We start from the raw sequence: 19,841 nt of genomic DNA on the forward strand, positions 1-19,841 counted from the left end.
GGCTGGCCGGGCCCGGGTTCCGGTCGCGGCGGGACCACAAATGAACCGCTCCGGTTTCCCTGGAAACGACCAGCTTTGTGTTGCGCTGGATGGAAACGCGGCTGCTTCGGCAGGTCAAAGCGACCAAGATCCTACAGGCGAACGTCGGGTATGTTACTCTCACGGACACACTTTCAAACAGCAGAGGTTCTGACAGCTTGGGATTCTAGAGAACGAGTTTCTCCGCCGAAGCAAGCCGACTTTCCAGCCGCAGCGTGACTCCTGTTAACTTTGCAGCAGGCTCGTCTCTGCGTCTGGCTTCTCGGGCTCGGATTACTCTCTTAGCCGGAGTAGGTTACTTTCTCACCACCCTAGCCCTGGGGGCTTCCCAGAAACGGATGCACAGCTGTACCTAAGGTGTCAGGCTCCACGCTGTGCGACCCCATTCACTGGACGTTCACGCAAAGGGACAGGCAGGGGAGTGGTCGCCGCGGGCGGGGGAAGGGCTGACTATAAAGTGGCTTAGGGAATTTTAAAGACTGCTGGAAGCTTTTGTCTTAATTGTGGTGGTGTCACACAACTACATATGCTTGTCAAAACAATCAGGCATGTACAATAAAAAAGGTGAATTTTACTGTGTAATTTATACATTAACTTTTTAAATAGAAAAAAACCTAAAGAAATAAAACTGACATCCTTGGTTAAAAAAAATTGGATGGTACTAACAGTCAATTGAGCACAACAGAAGAATCATTGAATTTGAGGATGGGTGAAATGCAAATTAAACCCACAACGATACTACTTTACACCCACCAGAATGATTCAAATTAGAAGACTGACAGTTTCTAATTTTGGTGAGAATGTGGGGCAGTTTTATAATTCTCATACACTGCTGGTAGGAGTGTATAATGAGCCAACCACTTTGAAAACTGTGAGGCAGTTTCTTGTAAAGTTAAATGTAGGCCTCCCTACGGTTCAGCAGTGCAGCCCTAGGTGTGAAAAAGGAAGTTCACAGAATGTTCATAGCGGCTTTATTCATAATAGCCAAACGAGAAGCACCCAGGTGTTTGGATAAACCCCATAAGAATGGATAAACAAATTTGGAATCGTCATATGATAATCCTATGGAGGTTTATTATTAGCAACAAGGTGGCTGAATCTGAAAACCATGCTAAGCAAAAGAACTCCACACAAAAGTGGGAAGGCAAAGCTTATGGTGATAGAAATCAGAACAGGGGTTGCCTCTGAGTGGGGTGGTGAGCTGGGAGGGACATGAGGGGACTTTCACTGTGAAAGAGACGCTCTGCATCTTATTGCGTTGATAGTAATACAGGTACACATTGGTTGACATTTGTCAAAACTCACCAGAATATACACTTAAAATCGGTGCCTATTTTAGTGTAAATTTTGTCTACATTTAAAAAGGAAGAGGGGCTTCCCTGGTCGTCCAGTGGGTGGGACTCTGCGCTCCCAGTGCAGGGGGCCGGGGTTCGATCCCTGGTCAGGGAACTAGATCCCACATGCATGCTGCAACTAAGAGCCCGCATGCAGCAACTAAAAAAAGATCCTGTGTGCCACAAGTAAGATCCAGCGCAACCTAAATAAATAAAGGAAGAGCAAGCACCATGTTAGAATGAAATCTTACCATTTGTTGTTTTTAATTTCTAAGTACCTGAGAACAGACCTCAGTCCCAGCAGCTCCCCCGTCTTGACCTTTCTATGCATCTGTGTCACTGTGCAGTGATGAGTGCCAGGCCCTGGGCAGACCGCCCCTGCCTGCTGGGTGACTGTAGGTGGGTTCTTTCATCTCCCTGTGCTTCAGTTTTCTCAGGGGTAACATGGGGGTAACTGCACCTGTCTCAGAGATGAGGATTAATATGTGCCAGGCTCTTGGTACAGAGCAAGGTGAGGACTTCATAAACGTTAGCTGTATTACCACTTCTTTCATACTTCAAAAAACATAAAAGTTGTATATATATACACCCCTTTCAAGGGTAGCAGGGTCAGCCCCCGTCACGAGGGATTTTGTTATAGTAACCATAAATCCCAGGAATGCAGAGCACGGGACTGATCTGAGAGACTGTGTATTGTGATAGAGGCTGCTGCCAGTAGCACCCGTCCTCTTGATAACAGAAACTCCCAGCTGGAGCTGGACACACTGCTACAAACACACATCCTGTGGCCTGGTGACTCAGTGGAGGCAACAGACGGTGTACACAGCTAGTGAGTGACACCCTTGAACGAGGGTATGCAATGTGCCTTCCCAGACAGTAATAAGTGGGACCTGGAGCAGCTGTCCTAGGCCACAGATGGGACTGGAGGTTAGAAGGCACTTGTGTCCTCGGCACCAGAAGCTGCCCTCATCAGTCCCGTTTTTCTGCTTGGGCTGTTACATGAAAGAGAAACTTCTCTCATTTAAGCCATTGAATTTCGGGGTCTCGTAGCAGCTTTACCAGCCTAACCAGTATCTTAACACCACGATTTTCTGTGGAATCCAGCTAACAATAGGTATCCTATTATGGCTGGATTCTCCTCACCACCATCTAATGCAGTCTGCACTCCATTAAACAAGACTGGGATAAAGGCGGGGTGGGGGGAAACACAATTCCACTATTAAGAAGCCAACCCTGGGCTTCCCTGGTGGCGCAGTGGTTAAGAATCCACCTGCCAATGCAGGAGACACGGGTTTGAGCCCTGGTCCGGGAAGATCCCACATGCCGTGGAGCAACTAAGCTCGTGCGCCACAACTACTGAGCCTGTGCTCTAGAGCCCGTGAGCCACAACTACTGAAGCCCTCATGTCTAGAGCCTGTGCTCCGTGCCGAGAAGCCACCGCAATGAGAAGCCTGAGCACTGCATCGAAGAGTAGCCCCTACTCCCCGCAACTAGAGAAAGCCCGCGCACAGCAACAAAGACCCAACGTAGCCATAAATAAATTGATTAAAAAAAAAAAAAAAGCCAACCCTACAGATGGCCAACAAACACATGAAAAGCTGCTCAACATCACTAATCATTAGAGAAATGCGATTCAAAACTACAATGAGGTATCACCTCACACTGGTCAGAATGGCCATCATAAAAAAATCTACAAACAACAAATGCTGGAGAGGGTGTGGAGAAGAGGGAACCCTCTTGCACTGCTGGTGGGAATGTAAATTGGTGCAGCCACTATGGAGAACAGTATGGATGTTCCTTAAAAAAGTAAAAACAGAACTACCATATGACCCAGCAATCCCACTACTGGGCATATACCCAGAAAAACCCACAATTCAAAAAGACACATGCACCGCAATGTCCACTGCAGCACTAGTGACAACAGCCAGGTCACAGAAGCAACCTAAATGTCCATCAACAGAGAAATGCATAAAGAAGATATGGTACATATATGCAATGGAGTATTACTCAGCCATAAAAAAGAACGAAATTGGGTCATTTGCAGAGACGTGGATGGACCTAGAGACTGTCATACAGAGCAAAGTAAGTCAGAAAGAGAAAAATATTGTATATTAAAGTATATATGTGGAATCTAGAAAAATGGTATAGATGTATTTGCAAAGCAGAAATAGAGACACAGACGTAGAGAACAAGGGGAAAGGAGAGGTAAGTGATGAATTGGGAGATTGGGATTGACACATATACACTATTGATACTATGTATAAAATAGATAACTAATGAGAACCTACTGTATAGCACAGGGAACGCTACTCACTGCTCTGTGGTGACCTAAATGGGAAGGAAATCCAAAGAAGAGGGGACATACGTGTACATATAGCTGATTCACTTTGCTGTACAGCAGAAACTAACACAAGATTGTAAAGCAACTCTACTCCAATAAAAATTAATTAAAAAAAAAAAAGCAGCCAACTCTATACTGGCCACTACTCACCTGTGAGGTAGAAATGAGGGAATTTGAGATGTAAACCCCTGCAGGGAGAATTGGATTTCCACGAATGAAGAGGAATTAAGTTTAGGAGAACTGACGGTCTTTTGGGAAAGGAGCAAGTTTAATCTAATTCCTGATCGCAGTTTGTCTCTTAACTCCACTTCTGACCCCAGATCACGAGAGGGCCAGGGTCCGAGTCACCCCGGAGATTGAGTGGGGAGGTCTACTTTCACACGTATTGTGAATAGCCTTCAATGAGACGAGGAAAAGTGTGTACGCTGTCACACATGGTGGGGGTCTGGTCAGGAAAGCAGCCCATCCCAGGTGATTCAAGAGAGGAAGTGCAGCCCTGCGAGTGACAAGGGACGGCCACAGCAGGAAGCCACCGAGATCCTCGGCAGAAGGCAGGACGGAGCCCAGAGATGGCAAAGATGCAGCCACTGAGGAAGCCGCACTGGCAACCGAGCCTGGACATTTCATTTGCAGATTAGCAAAGGGGTTATTTTACACAAAGCTGTCGGGATCTTGCAGAATTTTAAGAGGTCTTGCAGGGCATTTATTCCTAATTCATGAAAATGCTCTGTGAGCAGTGTTTTGTTGTGGTTGACTATATGCAACCACCATTTCTATAGCAAATTAGCACAGAAGGAAACCCAGTTGGTGTTTGCTTACATGTCTCTTTTCAGTTACCGAACTAGGCTAACTGAGGCTCACTGTCAATGAAATCCACCGGCCGAGTGTTCCCCCTGCCCCGATACCCTGTAATCTAGTAAGAGAAAACGGGACTCTCCAGAGATAACACTGCTGAAAAGAAACATGATGTGAAATGGTATAAACTTAGTTCCATATCTGTAGTGCACACAGGTTCAAGGGTCATTTGGGGTTGGGATCAGGGAAGGTTTACGAAGTTGACCCAGGTCTGTTTTCTGCTCACTTGTCGCATCCCTAGGGGACAGTCTGCTGGGCCAGAGTCTCCTACCTGCGACAGCCCACACCCTCCCCAGCTGCAATGACTGCACAGTGGGAGCGTCCCATGTGCCCCAGCGGGGTATTTACACCTAGGAACCACCAAACGCTGCGAATCAGGCTTCTTCCCCCTGCGGAGCTGCGCTGAGACAGCTCCGGGCACAGTGAGCGCCAGCCCCAGCCTCAGACACGTGCTCAGCGAGCAGAGACAAGGCACGGGCAGCTCAGGGCAAGCGAAGCGGGCAAGACGTCCGAGCAAGGCCAGGGCACTCCTGGCCCGTCGTGGGCACTCGGACTGGCCAGGAGAGGCCGAGTCACATGGCAGGAACAGGTCACCCTAGTCTCCAGAGGCTTGAGCGGACAGGTTCATCGCTTGCTCCCATCTGCCGGCCACCGTGGGTCAGCCGCTGGCACTGTCCCTCAGGCAGGTGCTCACGCTGACCAGAGCACCGGCCGAGGCCGAGGCTGTCGCCGTGCGGGCGGGCTTCGCGGCAGCCGGTCAATGCCGTGCACCGTCTCGCCGGCTCGCGGAGCTGTGCCTGCCGCTCCGCAGCGCGCGTCTGCGTCCCGGGCGAATGCTGGCGGGGCCTGCAGAGCCCAGCCAGTGCACGCGGACCAGCTAAGAAGAGAAGCCAGCGGGGCTGCTCCTGGCCAGACGGTGGCGGGCCGGGAGGCTGAGCCATGTGCGTGGCACTCGGCCCACCGGAAGGACCAGCAAACGCGTGCTCGGGTGGCAGCGGGAGGGCGACAAGCCCGAGAGCTCGACAGCGTGAAGGGGCCGCCTCCACGGCTGAGCCAGGCTCCGGCCGACGCAGAGAAAGGCGGGGCGCGGAACAGAGACAGGGAAGGAGCCGTGGGCCGGGCTGGGCCAGCGAGAATGGTGCCGAGGGCGGGAAACCCTGAGGGTTAGAGACCAGGGGACTGTATCGCGATCAGTCAGTCAAAGGAAGGGACTCTCTTCTGGATGGAAATGAGGCATTCAGCTTTCAACACACCAAGGCTTAAGCACCGGGAAAATCGCTCCAAAGTGTCCACCAGGTCTTTAGAAATGCACACGGAAAGCTCACAGACAAAACAAAGGCCCTGAGACCCCAGGAGCCGAGAATTATCCCCAAGTGGAGCCTCCTCCAGCAAGTGCCAGACCAGGCGAAGCAGGGCCGAGTGTGCAAACCTCGAGGTGCTTCCAGCCCGACCCAGAAGCACGCTGTTCGGGAGGGGGGTGCCCACTCCGCCTGGGGACGGGCTGGGGTGTGAGAGGGGGCCTGGCGCAGGAGCGCCGCCCTCTGCACCCCACCAAACAGGCAGACAAAGGGGTCAGCAGCCCAACGTCACATCTCCTGCGTTTCCAGGAAAGAGGCATTGCCAAAGAAGGCTGCTTACGAGAACCCGCAACACTCTTCGTGACGTGAAAGCTGGCATGAAGGCAAGCAGAAGAATTCCAATAAATGCCGCTTCTGGTGTGGGCAGTTACTGATTGCTAAGAATTCCTCATTTAGGGAAAGGCTCGGAGACTCTCCCAACAGCTATCACGCTTGTCTACCACACTGGACGTCGGCGGCATAAAGAATCCTACTTCTGTCCCCACCTAGTCGGCTGCAGGACGGATGAGACCGCGTGACCGGGAGGGCTGAGACCAAGTCCTCGGCCTCACACTCAGCGTGCATTTCTGCCCACACTCGCGCCCCCTCTGAGCCGGGGAGCAGCTGCCCGGGAGGCTGCACCCGGACCACTCCGGTACCACCCACCGCACGACCGTTAAGAGGGTGCAGCACAGGACATCTATCCGACGAAGGAGACACAACTTAAAAATAAACCCATCAACTCGTTAGTTCAGCGCCTGCAAATGTTTAGCAGCTTTACAGGAAAAGGAAAAAGCTCCGATACATATAATCACCCTCTGCATGATTACTGTAGGAAAGAAAATTTGCATCCTCAGTACTTCAGGAAGTTAAGGCCACAAGAGGAGGCGGTCAGAGCATCTTCATTTAGGTCTGGGTGGTACACGTAATACCTGACCCTTGGTTATAGAAGCTCACCAGGTGGAGACACAAGAAAACATGTGTCCAACCCACCACAAAATCGAATTCTGTGACCACTGGTTTACTGCTCCTTTTTCTGTACGTTTTTTACCACGCTGGTCAAATGATAACACTTAACTGAAGAATGTGCATCCGGTCTACTCTCGCTGACCAAAAATGAAGTACGGATGAAGAAGGCAGGTGAGCCTGGAGAGCCACAAGGCTGCGCCGCGGAGTCACGGCCCCACTGCTGCAGGCCAGGGACAGTCAGTGGAGGCCGGGGGCCGGACAACGCCGGAAGCACGCGTGCAGCGTGTCCGCAGCCTCGGGCGCGGGTTCCCTGTGAAGGAGCGTTACTCCTGTGAACGCTTCCCACCTCCGTACTTACCGGCGTGTGGTGACAAGTGAAGTGCGGGTGAAGAAGGAAGAAACATGGCGAGACGCTACACTCCTGCTGTGGCCAAAAGCAGCCACAAGAAGTTAGATTTCACAGCCATCTGAAACTCTGGCAGAACAATAAAATTCTCTTAAGTTATCTGAACAGAGTTGGTAACAACATGAGATAAAAGTTACTCCCAATTATGACAAAATATATATATGAAAATGAAGGCACCCCAAGGAAATATAAAAATCTTTAACAAAAAATAGTTTATTGCACAAAATTCAAGGAATCCCCAAGCACACTTAAATTTATAAAAAATCAACATGCTTTTTAAAGTTACAATTCATTGTGCATGGTGACACTTTTCCCCTGAATAGCCCCAACCTGAGGACTCCCTTTTAATGAGGAAATTTTTATTAAACATGAATAACTTAAAACCACCGAGTTTTCTAGATCCTCTGAAGCATTCCCGTCAAGGATCCTATTGTAACCTGAGACCACCATACACTGAGAGGCACCCTGCGGGGAGTGAGTGAACTTGAGTGAGGCCCCGAGACTCTCACAGGCCCCGCCCTGTGCACATCACAGCCCCTGGGGATGCTCCAGGACATTTCTCTTTCAGATCCGCTGGTCCCCTTCACTACTAGCAATCTTTACACACAACATTTAATTGTCGTTAAAAAAATACTCAGAGAAGTAGGAATATATGTCACGGTGCCCTTGCAGGCCCATGGCTTTTGCAGTGTCCCTATACCAAGAAAAGTCTTTAAACTGAGGAGGAGTTGAATGAGAATTTTCCTAACGCAGCATTCCACAGGCTGTCTTCCTCGAGGCCCACCCTGGCACCTGGACCCCAGGCCAGAGTGTGAGCCAGTTTCACATCTCATCAAAGACACTGCCTGTTACACCTTACAAATAGTAGAACAAAGGCATGTAAATCTAAAAGATCCGTGGCATCTATCTGATGTGTACCGTGGAAAAATCAACAATAACCACTCGCAGTAAGTTATTTTTGGAACATAAGAAAATCAAGTCATAACACCACGAAGTGTCCAAGCTGACATGCTCTCCAGTGCGGACACGACATACAGGATGAACAACATACACAAAGACAGCGCAACAGCAAATGTGTTTGTTTCTACACATGCTCCAGAGTTGACTGCTGTTTTCCGTGAGGAAGTTCCTAATTCCCACTTCTGCCCACAGCGGAAGAATATTTCAAACGCTGTTCACTAAAGAATCAAGCTCTGGGAGACAGGAGCACCAGTAAAGCCGCTCAGAGTAAAAACCCGCAGCAAACCAAGAGCAGGCGATTCAGTCCAACCTCCCCCTTCAGGGTGATTTGTTAAGGAAGCCCGGACACAAGGGCCCCTGACTGGGAACTACAGGCCAGACGTGACAGCACGAGGGGCACACACAGGACATGGGGGGGGGGGGGCAGCCAGAGCGCTCAGGCCAGAGGCAGGCCGGGCGCGCACAGAACTAGAGGATGAAGCTGGCACAGGATGACAGCAGGAGCCCAGACGAGGCGCTGCTGCTGGAGGCGCACGCACGCACACACGCACACACATGTACACGCGCGCACACGCACGCACACACACGGAGGGTGACTCGACAAAGGAAAAAGGGGCGGGGAACAGAGATTGGCTTTCTCTTGATGGATATACTCAGGATTCCTTTATCCTTTCCTAAGGAAGAAGATACACTGTGATTTTTCTGGAAGACCTCAGCAAGGAGAGAGAAAGCAGCTACAAAACGAGGCTAAGTGTGATTTCTTGGCTCTAAAATTAAAACAAAAGATATCGCAGCCAAAATAAATAAGAACATAAATTACCATTTTTCTTTTCCAATGGTACGAAAACAATTTTGTCGAAAACGATTTCCAACTTAAAATGAAGAGTAGAATAAAGTTTTCAAGTATAGTTTCCAAGATTAACCCTGTACAAATGATATACATATTTTAGAAGTTCCAATACTTGCTGGGGAATTTTTTTAAACACTAAACATCTTTGTGATTAATGCTACTTTAATCTTATCAATTAACCTTCTAACAGCATACTGTGAGAGAACACAAGCAGATTAAAAACACCACGCTGTTTTCTCCACAAGAGAGACCCAGGTGATGCGGTGACACGAGCGTGTCTGGCCTTATCAGTAACACCGCAGACTTCATCTTCAGACCAGCCGACCTGCACAGGGGGCCACACAGACCCGTTCTCTCTCTCTCTTCTCTAACTTGGAACAATAAACATTATTTTAGATCATCTTAGCAAACTAGGGGCAAGCTTACAAACCTCGAGTCTCACAGTCACTCTAGGCGGGACCTCACACACTTGGGGTGTCTGATTTCAAATAAACCTCAGGAGACCCTCTCATGCTGACCTGCCCCTTTCGCTGCTCTCCAGATGAGAGGGTCAAGGGCCTTCTCACCCTTCTGAAGGCTCTCACCACACAGAGGCCAGCCTATCTCTTGACGACCACACAGGCGCTGGTGGACACTGCCACACAAGGGCAAAGAAGTGTGAGGCCTGGGGAAGCCCTGCTCCCTGGTTTGCAGCCTGCGGGAGCCCTGGGCCTGCTCCTCCTCCTCGCTTCCCCTCCCCTCCTCTCTTGAGGCCTCTCCCCACGCCTCACACGTCAGGTCAGCATGTGCTGACCGTGGTGTCTATGTGGGCGTCCTGGGGGCCATCAGGCCTGCCCGGGGGTCGGCCACGGTGAGCGAGGCCATGCAGGGCCAGGGGTCAAACAGGTGGGCGTTGTGCATTCATGGCAAGGAAAGACCCTCAAAATAAAGTGAAACTAAAATAACAACTTCTGCCTAAGAATATTTGGCTTTAGAAGGTAAATAAAATAATTACATTTCTTAAAACATAATTTTCTGACATTCCTAAATCCTACAAGTACGTTACTTCCTAACTGCAGATTTTCAAAAGGCAATCAATAAAAAGACAATTCGGGTCATTCTTAAATAATATGAGCATATACTTTTTAAAGATTAGATTATGATTTCCGGTATTTATATACACGTTCTATGGAGAGATGGCTATTGAAAACAGAACAAAATAAAATAAAAACCAAAGGTGCAAACGAAGTCTCACTCCTGCAGGGAGGAAAGCTCTTTCTGAATCAGACAGGAAAGTGAGAAGCCGGACGCAGCCATGCAATGCCTCCGCCAGCGACCATCCGAGAGCAGCGTCTACGGTCAGGCCTAAGATACCTCCTTCTGCAAATAACCCTTCAGACACATTCAAAATGTCTCACTGAGACCTAAATTAGGTTTTTAAGATTTGGTCACTTTGTGGGAAAAGCTGGTTGTGACCTGCAAAAGACTATCATCAATTCTCGACTCTCGTTCTGTTATTCTACTCCTTGTAACGGCCTACGTAAAACTTAACTTTCATCTCTTAGAAAGACATAGAGCGCACAGTCAAATAAATAACACGCAGAAGAGAGCACTCCTGCGGGCAGCTACAAACACTCGGGGTGCGGATGCTCGGCGGGCACCACTCCGGAGCGCTCCCTCGCGGCCCTGCTCTGACCGCGCTGCTCCGCGTCTCCTCCGGGGTTGGCGCGATCGCCCGGGCGGGAGGGGCTGGCGGGGTCCCCCTGCGTCCACGAGGACAGCGACTCGTGCACAGTGACCGCGTGTGCCTCCATCTGGCGCTGCAGGCTGTCCATCTCCTGCCTGGGGAGACAGGGGAGGCGTGTGGTCAGACGAGAGCCGGGGGCGCTGTCCCCCCCAGGAGACAGCCGGCCACCTCGGACCCAGCCCTGACGGCAGGTCGCTCACGCACACCCTCGGGGGCCCATCGGGCCTCTCTCCTGGGACAGCACGAAAGGGACTCTGGGCATTTTCCTGTGCACCACACAGAGGCCGACACGCCGATCGGGGAGAACGTGGGAAAGACAGAGCCGAGGGTCTGTCCTGCAGGGCGTCCGCTCACAGGGCCAGAGCCACACCTGCCCTCGCCTCAGACACGGGCCTCCCACTGCCCGGCGCGCAGGGTCATTTAGCTCCGGACAGCTCCCACCTTGCAGATGGAGGGAGAGGCACGGGACCAACCCACCGCCAAGAAACACCACGGAGCCGCTCGCCTCTGCTGGACGTGCGGTGTTGGCAACAGGGAAGATTCTTCCAACTGAGACCTGCAACTTATTTGTAAACACTACGAGACAGAGCCCAGAGCAGTCATACTTGAGTTGCTGGAGGCAGCTGTTGAGGTTCTTGAGGGGCTCCTTGCTCACGGCAGGTGGGGGCCGCAGCAGCTCCTCCAAAAGCGAGGCCGGCACGGGGCAGTCAGGGATCTTCACCGGCGTCACGGGGCTGGAAGAGCTGGCTTCTCCCTTCGGCTCCTTTCTCTGTTTTTAAAAGCACACAGTTAGGGGCTTCCCCGGTGGCACAGTGGTTAAGAATCCGCCTGCCAATGCAGGGGACACGGGTTCGAGCCCTGGTCCGGGAAGACCCCACGTGCTGCGGAGCAACTAAGCCCGCGTGCCACAACTATTGAGCCTGCACTCTAGAGCCCACGAGCCACAACTACTGAAGCCCGTGTGCCACAACTACTGAAGCCCGCACACCTAGAGCCCGTGCTCCGCAACAAGAGGAGCTACCGCAATGAGAAGCCCGCGCACCGCAACGAAGAGTAGCCCCACCTCACCGGCAACTAGAGAAAGCCGACACGCAGCAACGAAGACCCAACGCAGCCAAAAATAAATTTTAAAAATTAAAAATGAATAAATTTATTTAAAAAAAAAAAGGCACACAGTTAGCTCTCCCACTCGGAGGCTGACGCCCCTGCCCCTTCCCCGAGGGTCCCCGCCGTCACACGTGGTCTTTGAGGCGCCTCCCCAGCTCCCCTCGGGCTTCTGGGGAAGCACCTCCCACTCATTCTAAATCGGCAGAGCTGGCAGCCACGGGGGTTCAAGAAATGTTGGCTGAATAGAAAACCTTCTTCCTAATGCATGAACCAAACACTACAGTCCTGGCTCCTCAGGAGGCCGGAGCTGCCGAGAGCCCCCTAAACGAGAGCTCATGGTGGGAGCTTTCCAGAGAGACCACGGCCTTGACTCTGAGTTTCCGTAAGAAATTAAGTCAATTTTCCAACTCATAAGACTCCCCTTCCTAGGACTTCAAACTTTTTCCACAGATAAGCAAACCGTGCTAAATAGTAAATAAACCTCTGAATCTGAGTGACTTCTTTGCACCTGAAAAATATTTACATAGACTGAGTAGAACAACAGATGGTGGGTAAACAGATAACCTGAACAGAGCTCATGACGGCTGCTTCGGGGTCCCCGGGCCCCTGCCTGTTCTGGCAGCTGTTGTGTCCCAGCTGGTCTCGCCTAGAGGCCCAGGGGCTCTTGTTAACACAAGCAAACCATGCCGTCATTTGCTTTATAAAGCACAGTACAATAAAATGGCATCTAAATTCATAGAAAGAGGCAAACATTCCGTTGGAAAGAGCTCTAAATTAAAAAGCTTTGGCCTGTGGTCCAAGGAGAGCAGCCCATCATCATCTACCTTCACACAAGCGTCACTCAGTGTTGGTTAATGTAACCCTGTGACTGGTGACTGACTGGAAAGCCTGCCAACCTCCCGCCAACGCATCTCCGGAGGCCCCGCCAACCGCCCGCTGGGCCCAGTACCGTCTTGGCTGCTCCCCGCCGCAGGTCCAGCTTGAGCTGCTGGTTTTGCTGGAGCAGCGTCTTCATGTTGCTCTTCAGTTCCGACACTTTAACTTGAAGCATGAATTTATCTTTCTGGGTCAGGGACAGATCTTCCCGTACCATCTCCAGCTCAGATTTAATATTCTAAAGAAAGTGAAGAAGTCACAGATTTTTAAAACTGAAAGGTCTTGGGCTTCCCTGGTGGCGCAGTGGTTAAGAATCCACCTGCCAATGCAGGGGACACGGGTTCGAGCCCTGGTCTGGGAGGATCCCACATGCCGCGGAGCAACTAAGCCCGTGCACCACAACTACTGAGCCTGCGCTCTAGAGCCTGCGAGCCACAACTACTGAGCCCGCGAGTCTACAGTCCGTGTTCTGCAACGGGAGAGGCCACCACAGTGAGAAGCCCGCGCACCGCAATGAAGAGTAGCCCCACCTTGCCACAACTAGAGAAAGCCCGCGTGCAGCAACGAAGACCCAATGCAGCCAAAAATAAATAAGTTAAATAAATAAATTTTTTTTAAAAGGTGGTAAATGTATAACCCACATAAGTTAAAAAAAAAAATCTGAAAGGTCTTAAACACACTGCACAAATCTTAGTTTGAACGTCACAATTCCAAGGGGCTGGAACTCCCAGCCTTCATGACTCGCTCCCTCCCCCCGCCACTCCTCTCCAAGGGTCTACACTGCGGAGGATCCGGTTACAGTCCTGTCCTCACTGTTCCCATCCACACTTCAGAGCCTCTGCCGAGGGGCCGCTAACATTCCCACGTCCACATCTGACAAGGAACCCAACCCTTGTTTAAACTCCAAGATCAGCTACTAGAATAAGCCTAACTGTCCCTACGACAGAACACAAGTCAGTTCTGGTTATCTCAAGCCGTCCACCTACAAGCAGGAATCCCAGCCTGAGTCACGTTCCCAACCCTTTCCTCGAGCAGTCAAGACTGTGCCGAGACTTCTTCGTAGAGAAGCTTTTCACAGATTGGCGAATGGAACCGTCTCATTTTTTGGACTTACTGAGATCCCGTTCCTGGGACACACTGCACAGCTCAGCCCAGGGTGGGGCCCTGGGGCCCTGCTCTCTGCTCAGCGTCCCTCAGCTGCCTGACCTGGGCTTCTCTCTGAAATGGGACAACGTCTGCAGAGCCGTCTCGTGGGCGCATTCGACCCACTGAGCACTCCTGCGGTGCACCTAGCACGCTGCCTGGCACGGCCCGGGGGGACTGGTGGAGTGCTGCCCGGGGCGCTCACACGACCCGCACCTGCGACGACTGCTGTACTCCATCCAACTGCTGTTTCCTCTGCCGCTCGGTCAAGTCCAGCTGCTGCTGCAAGGACTGGATTTCTCTCTCTTTCTGATCCACCTCCCATTTGAGATTTTCCATCTAGAGAAGGGAAAAAGTCACACGACCAAAAGAATTTTAAAATGGCTTTCATGCATTATAACATTGCTCTAACTATATCTCTCCATATCATTTAATATCATACTTAGAAAAAATAAATATCCCTTTCCAAGAAGGCAGGGAATGAAGTGAATGTGTCAACCAGCAGAGCCTAGCTCTGCAAGTCCTGTTAACTGGAGATGTACAGCCGCCCCGGCGGGTCACCTCTTGGTTTCCTGCGGGCTCTTTGCTCAGCTGCTCATCCAGCTGCTTCTGCAGGAGCTGGAGCTGGGTCCGGGCCTCTGCCAGCTCTGCCTGGAACTGTGCTATTTCCTGGGAATGTTTCCCCTCCTGAATCCTAGCATAAAAAACAAGGAAGAGTGAAATTACAGCCTTCTTCCAATTACCTTCCCACTCAAAAATGTTGTCCGTCGAACGTTACATGTCCTGGGTGACACGCATCATGACAGAAACTCCTGTACTGCTCACCCTGGGCAGGGACTGTACTAGGAGCTCTGCCATGCACTAGCTCAACTAATCCCCACAAGCCCTGGGGAGGGACGCTTCGTGAGCCCGGTTCAGGGACTACGATGGGAGGGACCGATGCACGTGCAGTGCCCAGCACATGTGCCTACACTTGTGCGAGCCGAGGCCACCCCAAAGGGAGCCCACGGTGAGCAATGGTGCTGAGCACAGCCCCCCGGGCTCTCTGTTCTCGGAGAAGAACCAGCAGGGCACAGGGTGGGAGCACACAGAACCAGGGCCAAAGTTTCAGACGTAAGCTGCGGCATCCTGAGACAGCAATCGGATCTCTCTCTCCTTCTTAGACCTGCCTGCAGAGTACTCAGCGATTTGCTAGGACACAGGGGACCTGGTGCGTTGAAGGCACTAAGCGGAGATGGAGACGGTGCTGGCGCCCGGCCCCGCCCGCTCGCACTCACTGGAGCCCGTCTGCCTCCGCCTGCAGCCGCTGCACCTCCTGCTCCTTGGCCTGCAGCTCCTTCTTCACCTCGCTCAGCTCTAACGTGGCGGCCTTAAAATGGCGGCGGTTGTGCCCCGCTTCCGCCTGGGCGGCAGCAACCTGGGAAGAAGGACACGGCGTCATCGAGGACAGAGGCGCAGCCTCGCAGGACGTGCCCGGGTTCGTGGAGGCCGCCGCCCAACCCCTCGCATCCTAGCTGCTCTTGCAGGCCTTCCTTCCAAAGCCTTCCAAGGTCCCCATCAAGGATGCAAGTACTGAACACACGCTTGGTCTGCAAGCGTGCAACGTGGCAGCAGCACCTGCTGAGCGAACAAACGTGTCCAACTTTCTTGGTCTGAGTAGTTGTTACAGTCTTCCTCAAGTGTATCTGCCTATTTCTTGTTACATGTATTCATCACTCGTGTATCTGGGAGGAATCTACCTTTCCATCGTACCATCTAACTGTAATAAAGCTACTGCTCATTATCCATTTAGGGTGTAACTAGCTTTTTCATAGTTAACAACAGCTTATCTCAACGTTTCTGAGAAAACAAGCAAATTCTCAGAATATAACGAAATTTTCCATTTTCCTTTCCAATAGTTTAGTTTTCTTGTCTAATTGCACTAGCAAGCACTACACTTCAAAGAAGTTTAGTAAAAATATTTACAGTATATGACAGATGAATATAGAAAGAACTCATACATGAATGGAAAAAAAACTTCAATAGAAGATATTAGCCGTGGTTGTCACTAGGTAGAGATTGAAGATGATCTGTACTTTAATCTCCGTGCACACTAAAAATTTTTACTAGCATGTACTATTTTTACAATCAAGACAATCAGACCAAATGCACTTAGAGGAATAAATAAGCATCATTTACAATTACTGCCCTTAAAAAAAGAAATCAAAGTCAAATATACATTATCCCCCCAGCACTTTCAGTTAAAAATCTCCTAGTTACAACGTCTTTAAGGTGAGAATAAAACTATTAAGTGATACCTGAGTACAGAGCAAAAGATAGGAAGGTGGGGATAGAAAAGTAGGGAGTGTTGCTGACTCAGTTTGGAACCATTAGACGTGCAGCAGCTCCATGCACGGATAAAACATCAGCTGCAGGTGAGGCAAACGTGGGTCAAGAATAAGCCAATAATTGTTCATGTTCAAATATTCTTAACATATCTTAAAACTAGTTCTACTTTAAAAGAATGTCTTACTGTCTCACCCAGGAAATAAAGAGCTATTTCCTTCTATCTCTAGTGTACTTTCGTGGAGAAATTCTTAAAGAATGTGGCAAAGCCCAGGTCACATGCACCTACACACGCATGAATGCGCCAATGACAAACATGTTCTGGGCATCTGCTCTGTGCAGGCGCTGGGGACATGAGGGTAAACAAGCCGCAGACCTCGTCCCAGGAAGCTGACAGTCTAATGAGGAAGGAGCTTTACAGAAACCACGGACGAGGCATCACGAGAGTAAAAATTTTAAAGTGCACGGCCTGAGGTCCACTCTAGCTCGCAGGGTGGCCAGGGCAGGCCCCTCTGCGGGATGAGCCACCTGATGCACTGGTGAACACCTGAGCATGGAAAGGAGCAGCCAGGAAGACTGCTCCAAATGCAGAACATGGCCATGGGTCTCCAGAACCACCTTTCTTGGTTGCATTTTTAACACAAATAAACGTATACTGTTCTGCAGTTTGCTTTTTAACTCCACACTACGTGCAGGGCATCTTTCCCCAGCAAAATATGTAGCTACGGAGCTCTGTGCACATATCTTAGAGCCGCATGACGGCACACACTCTTCCACTGATGAGCACAGGGTGGGGGCTCTCTCCAGCCTCGCTGTCACCAACCCCACGATGACACCCCGTCCTTGGACACGTCAGCAAAGGTATTCACACGCTAAGTTCCTGGAAGGGAACTCATGTGTCAAGGGTACTAATTCTCAGTTTTCAGACATTTAAAAATTACATTCCAGAGGCTGTATGAGGTTGCAATCTGGAACCGGTTGGAAGACACACACCTGCTCCTCGAGGCTGTGCACCGTCACCTTTTCCTTCTGTAGCGCGGCCTGCAAGGCCTGGACAAGCTGCTTCATCTGGCGGTCCTCCTCCTCTTTGCGCTGCAAAACTGCCTGCACCTACAGCACATTCCAAGAGTGGTAAGGAAGTCAGGACGTCAAATTTCCAAAGCCTGAAGAGCCCTGGGAGCAAGCAGGGGCCGCTCTGATCAGTGCCACGCGGGGGAGTCGAGCGTCAAGGGGGCTCAAGACATCATGACATGTTGCCAACAAGGGTACAAGCCAGGAAAGGAGTGAGAATTCCATCTCTGGAGAACGCCGTTCGTTAGCAAAACCGAAATCTCAGATCACAGGAGTATCATCAATCATATGATCATATTCAAGCATCTCGTTAGAAACCCAAAAGATGCATATAAACCAAGGGTTATCAGCGCAATCGCCTCCGTGGCAAGGCCGCCCGGGGCAGGAGTGGTGGGAACTACGGAAGCGCTCTCAAACCTGGTGGACTCAAGGCATGGGCTGGGCTGGGCTGCTGAACGCCATTTGAAGACTTCCCTGAAACACCCAGTGGGGCTGCAGAGCTGAGGAGCTAACAACGGGGTCTGCAGGGAGAGCCCCGCTGGGGTTTGAACCCCAGTGCTGAATCACAGGAGGCCCTCGGGTCAGAGTCCCTTACGTGCAGCATGACTGCCTTGAGCTGGGAAAGGGTCCCCGCTACCCCCCGGGAGTCGCCCGCCCACAGGGAACCTCATGGGCTGAGCCTAGTCCCTCCACAGCTCAGCTGCGGGGAGACACAGGCGCCCCGGACCCACCCCCCGCCTCAGGGCTGGCAGAGGGGCTGCGACTCCAGCAGATTCTCTGGCCTCTACCCTGCAGGTGGCTGTGGTGACCAAGTGCAGACCACACAGCCGAAGCCCTCGGAGGGCTGCCCGGCCTGCAGCAAGTCTCCTGCTGCAAAGGAGTGTCCATACCTGCAGGTTCAGCTGGACCAGGTCTGCTTCCCTCTTGGCTAAAGCTGTCTCTAAGATGCCGTTGTGTTCCCTCAGGGCCGCGCTGGACTGTCCGAGGCCCATAAGTTTCCCTCTCTCATGCTCTAAGTCCAGAGCCAACTTCTTATTCGACTCCTCAAGGCACTTTATCTTCCTCCTGAAGCCTCTGGACTCTTGCAGCTGAAACAAACCAAAGTCACCGTGACGTCAGGGAGTTGCCCATTCTGGCTCGTGGAGTGCTCGCACACCAGGAACTGAACAGCTACCGCCACCCACAAGAACGCACAGGCGAGCACTGCCCCGGACACGAGGGCCCTCGCCTCACAGCTGGGAAGGCTGCCGCGGCCACGCCCCTTCTCTCCTGGACCCACAGCCGACAGCCCAGCCCTCCCCTGGGCACCGTGGGCTTGTGGAGCAGCACACCCAGGGTCGGAGCCCAGGCGGGCCCGGACTGAGTGTGAGAGACAACTGTCAACTGTGCACGCAGCCCCGCGGCTCCCAACAGCCACCTTGGGACCCTGTGCAGAGCCCTAGGTGACACCACCACGCTGCTCGTGTGGCACCACCCGAAGCCACGACCGTCTGGGCCTGAGAGTTACGTGGAGTTCCTCTAAAGGGTCGAGCCCCTTTGAGCCGGGTGTCTCGTCTGCCATACCGGAGAGGCAGTGGGCACAGCGGGCCCTGCTGCAGCGCGTGCGTGCGGTTGTCCGGCGGGGCGGGCGCTCAGAGACCCGGGCAGGCGGCCGACGGCCCCGGAAACGCAGAGCGGAGGCCGAGCGCCCGGGCCAGCGGCAGCACCCCGCACGCGGGGCTGCGCGGCGTCCGCCTACCTCGTCCTCCAGCTCCAGCACCCTCTCCCGCTGCTCCTCCAGTTGCTGGCCGGTCAGCGCGATGACCTCCTGGAGCTCTCTCTCCAGCATCCTCTTGCTGTGGCCCACAGCCTGCAGCTCCGCCTCCAGGGCCTGGACCCGCTCCTGAGGGCCGGGACGGAAGGTGGGTTTGGTCACGGGTCCCTCCATGTAGCCCGGCTCGGCCCTGACGGCGCGAGGCTGCGACCACACGCGACAGGTGATCGGCTCTGCAGCCTTCCCTCTCCCTTACAGGGCGCAATCAGCCACCAGATAGCCCCACACGGTAATGACTCACAAACTAACTTTTTCACTTAATGCTTTGAAAACACAGAAAGATAAGAGCTACCAATTACCATCTGTGGCAACTAAGCTGCACCAGGCACGATGTAACCAATGCCACACGCCTGTACACGCACACGTGCTCACACACACACACACTCTTCCTGCTGCTGCTGTGGGGCAGGTGCTGATCTGAGCCCCTCACAGGTGTCTCTCCACAGAGCCGTCCTAATGAGGGAGGCTCTACCATTTACCTCATTTCGGTCTCATTTTTTTTTAATAAATTTATTTATTTTATTTATTTATTTTTGGCTGAGTTGGGTCTTCGTTGCTGCGTGCGGGCTTTCTCTAGTTGCGGCGAGCGGGGGCTACTCTTCGTTGCGGTGCGCGGGCTTCTCATTGTGGTGGCTTCTCCTGTTGCGGAGCACGGGCTCTAGGCGCGCAGGCTTCAGTAGTTGTGGCTC

At 51.9% G+C, this 19,841-nt stretch overlaps 1 protein-coding gene across 1 annotated transcript in view; it reads right to left on the bottom strand.

Annotated features, from left to right (window-relative positions):
• Positions 1-7,474: 7,474 nt before the first annotated feature.
• The window catches only part of GOLGA3 (golgin A3), a 44,859-nt gene continuing 32,492 nt past the window's right edge, over positions 7,475-19,841 (bottom strand). Inside the window, 9 exon segments of the mRNA XM_082355371.1 lie at positions 7,475-10,912; positions 11,423-11,586; positions 12,874-13,038; positions 14,160-14,282; positions 14,505-14,637; positions 15,221-15,360; positions 17,262-17,378; positions 18,230-18,427; positions 19,078-19,221. Of these exon segments, the coding sequence (XP_082211497.1) occupies positions 10,696-10,912; positions 11,423-11,586; positions 12,874-13,038; positions 14,160-14,282; positions 14,505-14,637; positions 15,221-15,360; positions 17,262-17,378; positions 18,230-18,427; positions 19,078-19,221 (1,401 nt within the window). The 3' untranslated portion in view covers positions 7,475-10,695.

This window comes from Balaenoptera borealis (assembly GCF_965194805.1).
Source record: "Balaenoptera borealis genome assembly, chromosome: 14".
NCBI classification, from domain to species: domain Eukaryota; kingdom Metazoa; phylum Chordata; class Mammalia; order Artiodactyla; family Balaenopteridae; genus Balaenoptera; species Balaenoptera borealis.